At 40.8% G+C, this 15,911-nt stretch overlaps 1 protein-coding gene across 1 annotated transcript in view; it reads left to right on the top strand.

Moving 5' to 3' along the window:
* The window catches only part of PDE6C (phosphodiesterase 6C), a 138,870-nt gene that overhangs the window by 87,080 nt on the left and 35,879 nt on the right, over positions 1-15,911 (top strand). Inside the window, exons 19-21 of the mRNA XM_073596026.1 lie at positions 5,062-5,136; positions 7,336-7,419; positions 10,732-10,888. Coding sequence (XP_073452127.1) covers positions 5,062-5,136; positions 7,336-7,419; positions 10,732-10,888 — 316 coding nt within the window. The remainder of the gene's footprint in view (positions 1-5,061; positions 5,137-7,335; positions 7,420-10,731; positions 10,889-15,911) is intronic.

Here is a 15,911-nt window from a genome sequence, read left to right as displayed (position 1 = left end):
CTACTCGTCCTGAGTATGGTGATACCACATGTGTTAGACTTTTTCACAGCCTGGCCACATAGATAAGTGCAACATCCAAGGAGCACCTTCAGCCATTATCCACTTTAAGACCAGACCTTATTCCGACACTTTTTGTTTACATTAAAAATCTGTATGTTTGCTAGAAAGTGACTTAGAACCCCCAAACATTATATATTTTTGTAGCAGAGGCCCTTTTAGGCTCCATTCACACTAGCGCGTTTTTTGATGCATTTTGCATTTTGCAGAAATGCACGGGAATTTTTTAACATGGGTTCCTATGGAACATGTTCACATCAATGCCTTTTTGTTTCTCTGCATTTTTGGAAAGGGTCAGGGACTTTTTTTCATGCAAAATGCAGCGTTTTGCATGTAATAGAATTCAATGGACAAGCATCAAAAACGCAAGTGCACCGTTTTTGCAGCGTTTTTGATGCGTTTTTGCCGTTTTTTTTTTTTTTTTTAATTTTTTTTTTAGACTGTAAAAAAAAACTGTAAAAAAAAAAAAAACCGCAAAACGCAAATCGCGGCAAAAACGCTGCAAAAACGCTGCTCAAAAACGTGGCAAGCATGAAAAAAAAACCTCCAAAAACGCTCAAAAGCAACATGCATAGGTGTGAATCGAGCCTTAGGTAGGTTTGCAAAACCTACTGTCATGGTTATGCAGTAATCTTTCTCTGTCAGCTTACCTTCTCCTCATGTGTTCAGACTAAGAGCCCATTCACACAGGGACGACTTATCAGGCGACCTAGTCGCCTGACAAGTCGCCTCCCGTTCTGTGCTATGGAACCGTTCTAAGGGGAGCGACGCAAGTCGCTCCGACTTAGAAAAAGGTTCCTGTACGACTTCGGGGGCGACTTGGGGCGACTTGCATAAACTTCTATACAGAAGTCGTTTTGCAAGTCGCCCGGGCAGTCGTTTGCAGGTCGACTCGCTGAGGCGACCTGCAAGTCGTGTTGCCCCTGTGTGAATGGGGTCTAAGAGACCAGCCACTCACACCTGGCTGGTTTTATAACCTCTCCTCTAAGCATGGCCCCACCCCAGGCCCTACCAAGGAACTCTATATTAATCTGTGCACTGCAAGCCAGCAGTGCTGATCAACCATTGTGTGTTAGCTTTCGTGTGTACTTGCTGTGTTTCCTACGTCTGATTCCTGTTACCGACTTTGGCCTGTTCTCGACTTTCCCTATCTGCTTGTGACCCTGACCTTTGTTGTGTTATGTTTATCCTTGTCTGCTAGTCGCCCTGACATTTGGCTTATCCCTTACTTTCCTTGTTGTTCCAGCCTGCTGCCTCCTTCCTCTTCTCCTGTAGTCTACCGTGAGTGTGAGCTGTGAGACCCTGGGGGCCGCGACCTGGAGCCAGACTGCAGCTCAGTCCATCCTCACCACTAGAGGCTCTGGTGAACACCTGCTGGCTCTTAGACTCCGTGCCCTGGGGAATCTGTGCTCTAGCTCCCAGTGGGATCTGTGTTAGTGATCCAGCAGACCTGCTTCCTGAACCTCCCAGGGTTCAATCCGCAGCAGTCAGCCCTAGGGTCCACTACCTAGCGGTGCACTTCCGACTCCTACAGAGTGCATCTGTCACCTGGTCTCAGGTGACCTGACAGTTGGATCAGCCATGGGCCCAGCTAATGTGCCACTGCCCGCAGATGATCCGTTGCAGGGCTTAGTTCGCAGACTTGAGACCCAGGAATCGCATCAGACCCAGGTGATGCGATTCCTTCAGGATTTGGCATCCCGTTTTAAACAGGTTCAGGCCTCAATAGGACCTCCGGTTCAACAACCTCAACTGCTATCTGCTGTTGCACCTTTTTTTTTTTTTTGCAACAAAAGTGGAGTTACTCTTTAAAACTGATCTCTGGGGAGATTTCAAAACTACTTTTGCAGTTGACCCCCCACATTGCAAGAGGTAAATTTGCATTTTTTTCTGGGGTACTATTAAAATCCTTATCCATTGCTCCCCTGGCAGCCAGTGCTCTCCACTTCTTAGATGATCCGGGTTGTGGATGGCCCTTTGTCAATGTTGAACTGTTGGTTCTGCATTGTATGTGATGATGTCAAGACTGCATAAGACCGATGGATGAATGCTGAAATAAATCAGCTTTGGGGGCCTGGTTAAATAGAAGGGAGGAAGCTTGCAGGAGATAAGGCAAGTAGAACTACTTTACTGGTACCCTGGGCAAAAATTACCATTTGGACCTTGCAGCATGGAGGAGCCCCACTGCAAGGGTAGTTTTGAAATTTCTCAATATTTCATGTTTAAGTTTAAACTTTTGGTGTAAAGACATATTCAGAATGTGCATACTGTATGTGTTGCCCAATATCTATTGCACATGTTCCTTTTCAGGGTCTTTGCCTGCTGGCTTCTTTTGTGAGGGTGTCATCTTTTGTCAGATACAGTTCTCTTATACTTTTCCATATGCAGCATTTGAATCATCAAACAATAATCGAGCGCTATGTTTTACGGAAGCCCTAGAATAATAAGGGTGTCTGGGTTCCCTAGAGTCCTCTGTTGAAAGCTAAATTATCGTATTTATCAGCGTATAACGCCCCGGCGTATAACACGCACCCCAAGTTTAGGAGGGAAGTTTAAGGAAAAAAAATTTACATTTGAAATGCCCATCAATGCAGCCTTGCACACTGTCCACCTGCAGCCTTCCCCAGTGTCCACCTGCAGCCTTCCCCAGTGTCCACCTGCAGCCTTCCCCAGTGTCCACCTGCAGCCTTCCACTGACCATCTTCAGCCTTGCAGTGTCCATCTGGAGCATGTTTTGGTTTAAAATTTAAAAACATTTACAACCTATGTTACCTATAAATGTTAATACCCAGTTATATTATGTACATTTAGGAAATAATCCAGGCCTTTTTTAAAGCATTCTACTGAGCTTTCCATAACCACCTCTGGAGGTAGTCTATTCCACATTTTCACAGCTCTTACTGTGAAGAAACATTTCCATTTTTGGAGATTAAACCTTTTTTCTTCTAGACGAAAAGAGTGCCCCCTTGTCCTCTGTGATGACCTTAAAGTGAATAACTCAACACCAAGTTCACTATATGGACCACTTATGTATTTGTACATGTTGATCATATCCCCCCTTAATCTTCTCTTCTCAAGAGGGAATAGATTCAGTTCCTCTAATCTGTCCTCATAGCTGAGCACCTCCATGCCTCTTATCAGTTTGGTTGCCCTCTCTGTACTTTCTCCAGTTCCCCCATATCTTTTTTGAGAACTGGTGCCCAAAACTGAACTGCATATTCCAGATGAGGTATTACTAATGATTTGTACAGGGGCAAAATGATATCTCTCTCTCTGGAGTCCATACCTCTCTTAATATAAGAAAGGACTTTGCTTGCTTTAGAAACCGCAGCTTGACATTGCATGCTATTATTGAGCTTATGATCTATCAAAACCCCAGATCCTTCTCCACTATAAATTCCCCCAGTTTTACTCCCCCAGTATGTATGATGCATGCATATCCTTAGCCCCCAACTGCAAAACTTTACATTTATCAACATTAAACCTCATTTGCCACTTAGTTGCCCAATTAGACAGTGCATTGAGGTCAGCTTGTAAATTGGAGACATCCTGTAAGGATGTTATTCCACTGCATAGCTTGGTGTCATCTGCAAAGACAGAAATGTTACTTTTAATCCCAGACCTAGATCATTTATAAAGATATTAAAAAGTAAGGGTCCCAACACTGAACCTTGGGGTACCCCACTGATAACCTTAGCCCATTCCGTGTAAAAATCATCAACCACTACTCTCTGAATTGGGTTTTCTATCCATTTACAAACTGGTCTTTCCAAGCCTGTAGACTTTACCTTACACATTAGTCGTGTGTGGGGAACTGCGTCAAACACTTTTGCAAAATCCAAGTATGCCACATCCACAGTCACCTCTCTGTCAGGCTTGTTTGACAACTTCTGTCTTTTATGAATCAATGCTGTCTGTTGCTTAAAATATTTTTTTCCACCAAGAACTCATCGATGTGGTCTTTTATTAAACTCTCCAGTATCTTCCCGACTATAGAAGTTAAACTAACAGGTCTATAGTTACTTGGTAAAGACTTTGATCCCTTTTTAAATATGGGCACCACATTAGCCGTACGCCAATCCAGTGCTACCATTCCAGTCATTAACAAGTCCCTAAAATTAGAAACAATGGCTTTGAAATGACAGAGCTCAATTCTTTTAGGAATATTTTAATTCATGGATCTGAATACAGCTACATTGTTTTCAATAGAGGCATTCACACAAGTGTGTCAACGTGCACTATGTTTAGATCCATAACACAATCCAAAAAACTGCATCTGAGGACATATGTATATATGTATGCCATTGAAAAAAGAACAAGACTTTTTTTTTACACATTAAAAAACATATCTATTTACTGATCATTTATGAAAGAACTTTTGTTCCTTGCCTAATAATCAGTAAACTTTTTATGGCTGTGTTACAACCATAGGAATGGGGCCTTTTGGTTCTCCCAAATGTTTCACAGAACTTGAAGACATGGAATGCTTAAAACCCATGAAACACAACATGTAATGACCATTGAAACCCTTCCTGAGGCTATCACCATTTAGAAACTTAGCAAACCATCTGGTCAGAAAACAACAAAGAATATAATAATCATGTGAAAAATGTTATGCACTTTTGTACTTATACACTATCATAGTGAAAATGTTCTATATGTTAACAATTAATATTTTAGAGGAATTATAATAAATTTACAAAATTTAAATTGTGGCGTATACTGTATATATTAGGACTCCCTCAAAGTCCTATAATATGGTTGGTTCTCTATTTTCCATAATTTGAGGGATGTTGGGGCCCAACTATACGACTATATGTACATGGTTTTGTGACATTCTCATGTTGCTTGCGTCTCTGATGGGGTGATTTAGCTTCCTGTGCCAGTGGCCACACAAAAATACAAAGGAAATCTCCCTAGCAGAGACACAGGTAGCAATTAAAAAAAATATTCAGGTCGGTTAATTTTATATACTTTGATCTTCTAACAATGTTTTGTGTTTAGGTTGCTCTTATGGTTGCTAATGAATTCTGGGAGCAAGGTGACTTGGAGAGGACGGTCCTTCAGCAGCAGCCGATTGTAAGCCAATCATATTTTAAATGTACTATACTGTATATAGTACCCTGTGAAGGCTGTTAGGGAACCCTAGGTGGCTCAGTGGGCTAGCATTTCACCTCAGGGTGGAATTCTTGACCCTTTGTGGGGTGGAAGAAATTGTGCACCAGTCAGACATTTAAAAGGGTTTATTATATGACAAAAAAACTAAGGGAGAGAGGGCTTAGAGCACAGAATACCAAAAAAGACCACACATACTGACTCCCTTTCTCTACTCCTAGTCAGTACAGTAAAAGGACCTTTAAGTGGGTACTTCACTCTGTCCTACTCAGACTGTAGAGCAGCTTCTATTCAGTACACTTACCCTTTGGATGAGCCATCAAAACGTCCACAGCTTATACCCAGCTCCTCCAAGTACTCTTCAGCAGACAAAGTTTTACTCTTGGTTCTCCAGTCTAGGCAACTGCCTTCCTGCTCTACTTCCCATGAATTTACCCTCCAGCAGGAAGCTTCAGGCCCCAGGTTTGGGTCTTCCCGTAGCACAGCATACCCTCCCCAGGAAGCAGGCCTGGGAGGCAAGAGAAAGTCCAGCATGAACACACACCCTCCTCAGGCAAACCATGGGAGACAAGAGAGCTTTCCAAGGCTACTCCAAAATATTTATATCCTTTCTCAGCATACACCAATCGCAATAAACCTTTTGGTGGTTGGCCAGGGAGATATAAATATTCACAATGCAGAAGGAAACAATAACATTGAGCTTAGGGAAAACATTAGCCATTAATTCCTAATCTCTGAGATACATTTTTTTTTCATTTCCCCTTTTTAAGACAAAACTGCTTAGGTCAGGTTGGCAATTTTACACCTGACGTAAGAGAAGAACACACATAATACCACTTTTTAAACAACTTCCGGTCTATTAGAGTATTTTATATTCCTATTGCAGTACTGGATCAAAATCTGTTTATCAGTATGTTCAACATCAGGCCCCACTGTATACAGCTTTCCTAAAACACACCTTTCACCATTCATTGTACCATTGGCCATTCCATCCCTCCTCTCTGTTACACAATTGCTAAATATTTTCATTTTTTGTAACTTGTAAATAGTGTAATATGGCCTCTTTATCCTCCTACTTCCTCAATTCCTGCCTAGGCAAGAGTGGCATACTTTCAGCAACCTTCAGCTTTCTGGGACTTTCTTGTCACACATTCCAGGATGCTGCAGGTCAGTATATCATAAATGTTGCACCTGCATAGGTGTCAGCAATGCAGGAGTCAATTTTTTTGAAACTTCAGCACTTACCGACCTACATGTGTAAAGGGAATGTCCCAAGAGCTCTGGGCATCTAAAGTATGTCACTAGGAGGAATAAGGAAGCTGGGCTGTAAAGGAGCTATATGAAACGATTTACAGGTCACAAAGCATGAAAATTTGGAGCATTTGTTTAATTCAGGAAGGAGGGAAGAAATGGTCAAATGTACAATGAATGGGGAAATGTCGGCTTTCAGCATTTTTTTTTTATCTGCTTCAAAGTTTCTAACCTGGAGATTCTGCCAACAACATCACTTTTGCTTGCAGGATGACAATGGTGGTAAGCCACAGCAGCAGGTCAGACTGCAATGTGTACTCCTTCAGTTGGCCATTGGACTGTCTATCAGATAGGCAGCTCACCAGCCAACTGAATGAACTAACATGCAGGCAACTTTTTTTTTTTTTTTAATTAGGCTGTTAAACCCAGTTATGGGTGTCCCCAGGATGGTGGTAAATTCTCCAATGGGAACACATTACAATAAATGCAGTTTTTAGGAGTGAAAAAAAATTAGAAACCTTGTCAGATTTTTTATTGCCTTTGTATGCATTGGGGAATTTAAACCACATCTTTTAAAACGTGTGTCCAATTGGAGAGATTTCCTTTCACTTCCTGTTCCACAGGCACAACAGGAAGTGAGAGGGAATGTCTCCAAACTTCTCCTCTTAGATAGAAGCGGTGTAGTTAGTGATAAAGAGGTGCCTGCACTGGAAGATTTCTTCTCCTCTCTTGTTCCTGTGGCAGCTGTAACATTTTGAATTACCCATTACTTTTCATTCTAGTGATAATGATCAAAGACAGATTGAGAGGATAAATCTCTTAGCTCGGACACAACAATACAAGTCGGATTTCAACACTTCCCACTCTAAAAGGATACTGTACTCTTTACACATTTTTATTTTTTACTTTCAGCCAATGATGGACAGGAACAAAGGTGAAGAACTGCCTAAACTCCAAGTTGGCTTTATTGACTTTGTATGTACATTTGTGTATAAGGTAAGGAAAATTTGTGTATAACTTTAGGAAAAAATGCTGTGGCAATTTAATGCAAACTTATTACTAATTACACACACATTTAGAAATCTTGTGGTCAAGCTCAAAGAATGGATTGGAAGTGGAAATATAAGTGGCACCCATGAGAAGAACAAGGTGCTTAAGACAGAGAACAAGTCTTTTAATTGTCCTCAGTGGTGAAGGGGTCTTCTTTGGCCTGTGCCTTGTCCCTAACCTGATGGCCCCCTTTAACACATAAATGATTTTTCATGATGGATAAAAAGTGCATGTTCTTTAGAGTCAGTTTATCCAAAACAAACATCTTAGGGCCTATTACTCCACATCTTATGATTTAAAACACTCAGACATGCTTTATTCAGTGCATTTACGAGGGGAGGCCCGAGGGGAGGCCAATAAGTTTTTACCCTCACCATGATCTAGGTGTGTTAGGGATCTGAAATTTTGCAAGTTTATAGGTAGATATCTTAGTCATATGCATCCCAATTTGTTTTTGAACGTCATGGATAATTATAGTTATGAATGTTGCACCTTAGCCTTTTAGGGGGTGGGTGATGAAGCATGTTTCCTTGTTTTACTCAATTCTTTAGGCGCAGGATCATATAGATATACCCAGCTTTCATACATGGTCACTAATCTGTTTAAAAAGCCCTCCTCTTCTTTGTGGTACAGGTCCAAAATGTTTTGTGCACATTCCACTCATTGCCATTTTTGAAATCACAGCTCAGTATTCTTTGTCCGACGTGACACCTACTCCATTTCTCTTGGCTCCAAAAAAAAAAAAAAAGGCATGCATATTACTAAGATATCCACCTATAAACTTGCAAAATTTCAGATCCCAAGCACATCTAAATCATAGTGAGTGTAAGAACTTATTGGCCTCCCCTCGTATGTGTGTTGTGTTAAGGCAACCCAGGCACTCAATGAACCTCAATGCACGGAAAAATGTACCTGAAAACACACTGCACCACAAAACACAGAGCATTCACATCTTTGCATCGAAATGAGTTATAGAACAAGATCTTTTTCACTGTATTTGTGTGTTGGGGTACTGTTCAAAAAAATGGGAAGACACATATACCATGCTTTATCGTTCATTGTTTTAACACACATTAAAGCACAAGTTTTGGCACGTTCACACTTGCACGATGCAGGAACAGTTGCAATAGCACATGTGTTTTCGTGGCATGCAAAAGGCATCTTTTTTTCAGGCCGACTGCAGTATCTATAATTACTAATGTCACCCCAATGCACCTTGCTAAGTGTGTGAGGAATTGCTTGCTTAAGAAAGTACCATGTGTTTTGGTGCAGTGCAATGTATAAAAAAAGATGCTTGCTCTTCTGTTGTGCAATTGCAGACCTCTGAAACACGCATGGTGGCACTGTCACACCTGCATAGGTGTGATTAAGTCAGAGACGTGAGTTTATTCATTTATAGTTAGAGTACAGCAGCACAGCAGGTGGGAACACCTGAGAAGAATCTTGCCTTGGCGGGAGGAATGAGTGTCTAAAGCCTCGTACACACACTTTGATTTTTGGACGACAGAACGTCCGATTTTTATGGCATGCTAGTCTCATGTCCAAAGTGAACAGGTTACTAATAATACGAGAATTTTCGTTTGACAGAATACAACATCAGAAGTGACAAAAGTGAATAGTTTTGTATGTATTCTTCCGTTTCTGAGCATGCGTAGTCTTGCTCTCACAATTTTTTTCGTACGAAAACCATACTGATGAAAATGAAAATCAGATGTTAAGTTCACATCCACCAACAATTTTATAGTCTGTACATCCAGCTTTTGTCTGACGAAAAAGTGAAATCGGCCGTCGAAAGCATCGTACTAACGATACGAATACTAACAGAAAGATTTGCAGACGATCAGTTGTCGTAACACAATTGACGTCTAAATATCAAAGCGTTTGTATGGGCCTTAAGAAACAAAGAACAGAACCAAAACCCATAACAGCTTTTAGAACTAACGTGCAGCCATACAAAGACAGAGTGACCAAAGTATTGATTTTGAACAGACAGTAAAATGTGAACATGTAAACTGTTAAACTACACTTTTATACAGCATGGACCTTGGTTTTCGGCAAAGGAATGCGTAATGCCGCGTATACACGAGCGGACTTTACGGCAGACTTGGTCCGGCGGACTTTTCGACGGACTTTCCCAATGAACGGACTTGCCTACACACATTTAACCAAAGTCCGATGGATTCGTACGTGATGACGTACGACCGGACTAAAACAAGGAAGTTCATAGCCAGTAGCCAATAGCTGCCCTAGCGTCGGTTTCTGTCCGTCGGACTAGCATACAGACAAGCGGACTTTTCGACCAGACTCGAGTCCGTCGGAAAGATTTGAAACATGTTTCATTTCTAGGTCTGTCGAACTTTTGGGAAAACAAAGTCTGCTGGACCCACACATGAACGAATTATCCGACGGACTCCGGTCCGCCGGACCAAGTCTGCCATAAAGTCTGCTCATGTGTACGCGGCATTAGAGGAAATTCCATGTGCATGGAATCTATAATTTAAAGGAGATAGCAAGATAGGCAGCTTTGGCTCTCTAATCCCCTCAATTAACATTGATAAGGATTGCAATAGACACATAAAAGTTGAACCCGTTTGCATGTCTGTACTGGCATGGCCCAATCAGATATTAAAGCTGGCGATAAACGGATCGAAATGCTATCTATGTTTGGCCATGCCTGTTTGATGGAAGGGCTTGTTAGAAAAATGTTCTCAATCACCTGGCTGCAGCTAAGTGTATACCGACAGCAGAGAGCCTCGCTGTCAGAATACAATGTCCCAGCCGGGAGGACTCCACCATCCACCTCGCTTGTGTGGATGGAGGACAAATGATCTATGGCCTGGATAACAATTCCTCTTTTGTGCTGTGACAGGAGGGTACACAGCTTTGACTAATTAATTCCCCTGGTTCACCACAGGAGCATAAAGGTTGTAGCTGGGCCCCCTGGACATCCACCACACTCAGGCTTCTGCCTAGGTTGCCTTGTTGGTGATCATGCTCTAATGGAATCCATCTTTTGAGTCTTAAATCTTTGCAAATCTTGTAACAAGCTTAAATAGTGAGGTCTATGGACAAGGATTTATAGACTTTATTTTTGGATTTAAAATGTATCTATTTATGAAGTTCATGCTTGAGAAATCTTTCCTGTTCAAAATCCAACCCTTGCCACTGCTGCATTTTTTTGTATATGCCTATAGTTTTTTAATATTGGTAGTAGGTGACCACAATATATAATGATGATGTTGATGATATTATTATTAGGAATTTTCACGGTTTCATAAAGAAATTACGCCAATGTTTGACGGACTGACGAATAACAGAGTTCAATGGAAGACACAAGCGGATATTTACGATGAAAAGATGAAAGCTTTAGAGGAACTGAACAAACAGCAAGAAAATGATGTAGGAGGAAAGAAAGGTAACCAGCTATATCACAAATGTTTTGGCCCAGGGTGGTAACAATTTACAAGCTGGAATCTAACCCTTGGGTAGTTCATTGGCTTGATATCAGAATGTGGTTGTAAATGTAGCTCTTTCGGAATACAGGCCAGTCACATGTGGTGTACCATCAGGCAATGTACTAGGTCCTCTTCTATTTAATGGTGATATGATTGGTCAAAGTAGTAGAAACTGCACTTTAGTGTTTCTACTCGCAAAATAATGCCTTAGGAATCCTTTGAGTACAGTTTTGGAAGTACAGTGTACTGTACTGGGCAGAACTACAGAGGAAAAAGATTTCAGATGATTACAAAATGAGCAAACAGTGTGGCCTGGCAATAGCGAAAGTAAATATAGAATTGTGGGGTGCATCACTAGAGGTATTACCAGCAAGAGGAGGAGGCCCTAATTCTCCTGTATAGCTCTTTAGTGAGATCTCATTTAGAATCCTCTGTCCAGTTCTAGAGACCTCACTTACAAAAAGATAGTGATAAGATAGAACAAGTTCAGAGACGGGTAACAAAAGTGGTGAAAGCTCTGAGGGATGAAATGTTTTAGGAGAGAATGCAGGAACTTAATATGTACAATATTAAGGAAAGAAAGGAAATGGGGACATGATTGAAACTTTTAAATACGTTAAGACCGATTAGAGCCGTACACCTGCAAACAAATCAGCAGATTTCTGCAGGTAGAAAACTATACAAATTAATAACAGGCTGACAGGTACTGTGGCTGTTTACATGTAAATGGGCATCTGATGTAATTAGGAACTAATAAATGACCCTCAATGCAGATGGAGATTGGAAACACCTGTGATCCCAGCTGCAGAACTATACTGATTCCTGGCAATTCTGAGCACTATGTGGTCATGTAATTGAGGCCTACAGGTGTGAATACGGTTAAGGTAGACAGTATTTTCTTGTTTTTTTTTACTCAATTTATTTTTATAAAATTTTCATTGACAGAGAAAAAAGGCCAAAACAATAAAAAAAGAAGATATAAAAGAATACAAAAATCCTTCAGTATCTATATTTCCTCTTCCATAAACATAACCATGTATAAAGTCTAGTCATACAATATGTTTCTATACATGCCTATATATCTTTCCTCCAAGCCTTATATAAATACTAATATCATGATTTTCAATATGAATCACAGATTGATATACAGTATATGGACAGATTGGAGGGACCACTGGGTCTTTTTTTCTGCCACCACTCTTCTGTTTCAAAGACCCCTTTCACATCGAGGAGATTTTCAAGCGCATTGGTGTTTAAAAAAGCGCATGAAAAGCTCACGAAAAATGCTTACCATTAAAATCAATGAATGCTTACACACTGGGGTGGTGCGCTGGCTGTGCGGTGAAAAGAAATCCAGCATGCAGCATCTTTGGAGCATGTATGAAGAGGTAAAGAAAGTGCCTCAAAGATGCCCCTTTCTATTGAAATGAATGGGAAGCGCCTAAAAAGTGCATCAAAATGGTGTTTGGAGAAGTTTTTGATACATGTGTCCTTTAAAAAGCAAATGCCTGAAAAGCGCTCAGCGTTTTATAGGGCAGTTTAGAAGCGTCTCAGTGTGAAAGGAGCCTTAATTTTATTGTGAATATGAACTGCTTAGAGCAGTCCTTGTTGATCAGTGTCTCAATTAGGAACTATCTGTATTGCCTTTAACCAACCAATCAGTTTTAAACTGATTTCAATTATCATTTTCCAGTGCAGGGTTGAATGAGATTAGCTGCTGTGGGCTAGTACAGTAGGTTTTTATTGCAGATGCGATAACGTATAATTAGTGTCATGGTGTAAAGCACACTATAGTATTCAGAGACATTATTTCAGAGATACAACATTACAACATTTTTGGGAAAACCCCACATTCCTTAAACATGCACACTTGTTTCAGCCAAGTGTGTGTGTTTATATCCTTTGCAGGCCTAATTGGGGCTTTCCCTTCTCTTGGGCAATAGCATAGAAAAAGGTATACTGGTTAACCAGACAGCATGTGAATCCTAAACAGGTCAGTGGTTGCTCACAGCCTTGTGATTGCCTCATAATCCAAGTATTCTTGCCAGTTTCGGGTTGCATTCATTTTATGTGCACCTTATAAATTTAGTAAAAAAAAAAAGAAAAGCTTGGTACAAAACCATTGCTTTCTCACCAATCAGAAAAGTCACAAACAAGAAAATCTGACTGGGTTACTACTACAGTGGGGCAAAAAAGTATTTAGTCAGCCACCAATTTTGCAAGTTCTCCCACTTAAAAAGATGAGAGAGGCCTGTAATTGTCATCATAGGTATACCTCAACTATGAGAGACAAAATGTGGAAACAAATCCAGACAATTGCATTGTCTGATTTTTGAAAGAATTTATTTGCAAATTATGGTGGAAAATAAGTATTTGGTCACCTACAAACAAGCAAGATTTCTGGCTCTTCTTCTTTAAGAGGCTCCTTTGTCCTCCACTCATTACCTGCATTAATGGCACCTGTTTGAACTTGTTATTAGTATAAAAGACACCTGTCCACAACCTCAAACAGTCCCACTCCAAACTCCACTATGGTGAAGACCAAAGAGCTGTTGAAGGACAACAGAAACAAAATTGTAGACTTGCACCAGGCTGGGAATACTGAATCTGCAATAGGCAAGCAGCTTGATGTGAAGAAATCAACTGTGGGAGCAATAATTAGAAAATGGAAGACATACAAGACCACTGATAATCTCCCTCGATCTGGGGCTCTACACAAGATCTCACCCCGTGGGGTCAAAATGATCACAAGAACGGTGAGCAAAAATCCCAGAACCACACGGGAGGACCTAGTGAATGACCTGCAAAGAGCTGGGACCAACGTAACAAAGGCTACCATCACCAACTACGCCGCCAGGGATTCAGATCCTGCAGTGCCAGACATGTCCTCCTGCTTAAGCCAGGCCCGTCTGAGGTTTGCTAGAGAGCATTTGGATGATCCAGAAGAGGATTGGGAGAATGTCATATGGTCAGATGAAACCAAAGTAGAACTGTTTGGTAGAAACACAACTCGCTGTGTTTGGAGGAGAGAGAATGCTGAGTTGCAACCAAAGAACACCATACCTACTGTGAAGCATGGGGGTGGCAAGATCATGCTTTGGGGCTGTTTCTCTGCAAAGGGAACAGGACAACTGATCCATGTACATGAAAGAATGAATGGGGCCATGTAAGGTGAGATTTTGAGTGCAAACCTCCTCCCATCAGCAAGGGAATTGAAGATGAAACGTGGCTGGGTCTTTCAGCATGACAATGATCCCAAACACACCACACGGGCAAGGAAGGAGTGGCTTCGTAAGAAGCATTTCAAGGTCCTGGAGTGGCCTAGCCAGTCTCCATATCTCAACCCCATAGAAAACCTTTGGAGGGAGTTGAAAGTCCGTGTTGCCCAGCGACAGCCCCAAAACATCACCGCTCTAGAGGAGATCTGCATGGAGGAATGGGCCAACATACCAGCAACAGTGTGTGACAACCTTGTGAAGACTTACAGAAAACGTTTGGCCTCTGTTGTTGCCAACAAAGGATATATAACAAAGTATTGAGATGAACTTTTGATATTGACCAAATACTTATTTTCCACCATAATTTGCAAATAAATTCTTTCAAAAATCAGACAATGTGATTGTCTGGATTTATTTCCACATTTTGTCTCTCATAGTTAAGGTATACCTATGATGACAATTACAGGCCTCTCTCATCTTTGGGAGAACTTGCACAATTGGTGGCTGACCAAATACTTTTTTGCCTCACTGTATATGTGAAAGTCTTGGTAGTTAGTAGAAAGTACACATTGGATAGTGGTACAGCTGGGTCCTGACAAAGCCCTTAGCCAGAGCTGAAACAAAGACCTATGTAAGCTGCGTGGATGATTCCCTAGATACTAGAAAAATTATCGTCTGACTAATTTTGCTTGCAGGCAAAACAGCAGTGCATGTCTTTAGTGTAAAATGTTAGTCTTAACACTTATATACACTTCTGTATGTAGAATTTATTCTTAGCATTTGCTTGGCTTCATTTAACAATTATGAAACAATAATTGCTATCTGGGCATACGGAAAAACATTCACAGTTGGTGAAAGTGGTTGGGTAATTGCTGAAAGATTAAAAAAACATTGAATTTGTAAATATATTAAATACTTACCTGGGAGGAATATGGTATTTTCCTTTAAAATGGTTAAAAGATAGAACTATCCCGTTTGGGCAAAGTGGAACAGGTTGTGATAAACCAATCATGAGAAGGTCAGCAGTTTGGAGACACCTAGGGGGGGGGATAAGGAGTTTCCTATGAAGGCTTGTAGGGACTTGCTGGTTGAGAGACATTCTCTTTGTTTTTGCTTGGATGAAGAATGGGATAATATAGTTTTCTAGATAGAGGTCATCTTTTGACAGTAGGTATCCTAATCAGATAGTTGACTGCAATTGGGGAACTCGCCTATGCCTCCAGTGAAACCCATAGAGGGGTCCAAGAACAAACATGTAATACATTGCAGTTTACTAGTCCTTGGATGCTTTGGCTACATTAGCCTTCTTTTTCCAAGCTTAAATCATTTTCAGCAACAGTACAGAAAATACCTGTTGATCTTACGAGAAATTCAGTGTCCTTGTCACTTCCTTTGAACTGAAAGCAAACGATCTTCACTTCCTTCTATGCTATCTTCTGTAAACTACTAATTCCCATGTAATGGAGATGAAGAGATGACAAGCTTGTGGTCCAATTCTGAAGAGCAGCTTAGTGTGACAGCCATTGCTTCCTCTAAAGATACTGTGGAGTAAGTGAGCATTGTCATCCTAGGACATGAAATGTGTTATTTACAGGATTATAAGGTCAAAAGCAAGAGAAGATACCTAAAAAAAAAAGGAAACCAAATGCAGCCACCACATCTAAAGACTAGTAATCTGCAATATATTAACATTTTTGTTTTTAGGTTTAGATCTATTTTGAAGGTAATCTGTGCTTTGCCTACACTTGCCTTCCTTTTGCTCCTC

Source organism: Aquarana catesbeiana, linkage group LG08, assembly GCF_042186555.1.
Source record: "Aquarana catesbeiana isolate 2022-GZ linkage group LG08, ASM4218655v1, whole genome shotgun sequence".
Lineage (NCBI taxonomy): Eukaryota > Metazoa > Chordata > Amphibia > Anura > Ranidae > Aquarana > Aquarana catesbeiana.
Note: the sequence above shows the minus strand (reverse complement) of the source record. Positions and strands in the feature narration are given on the sequence as shown.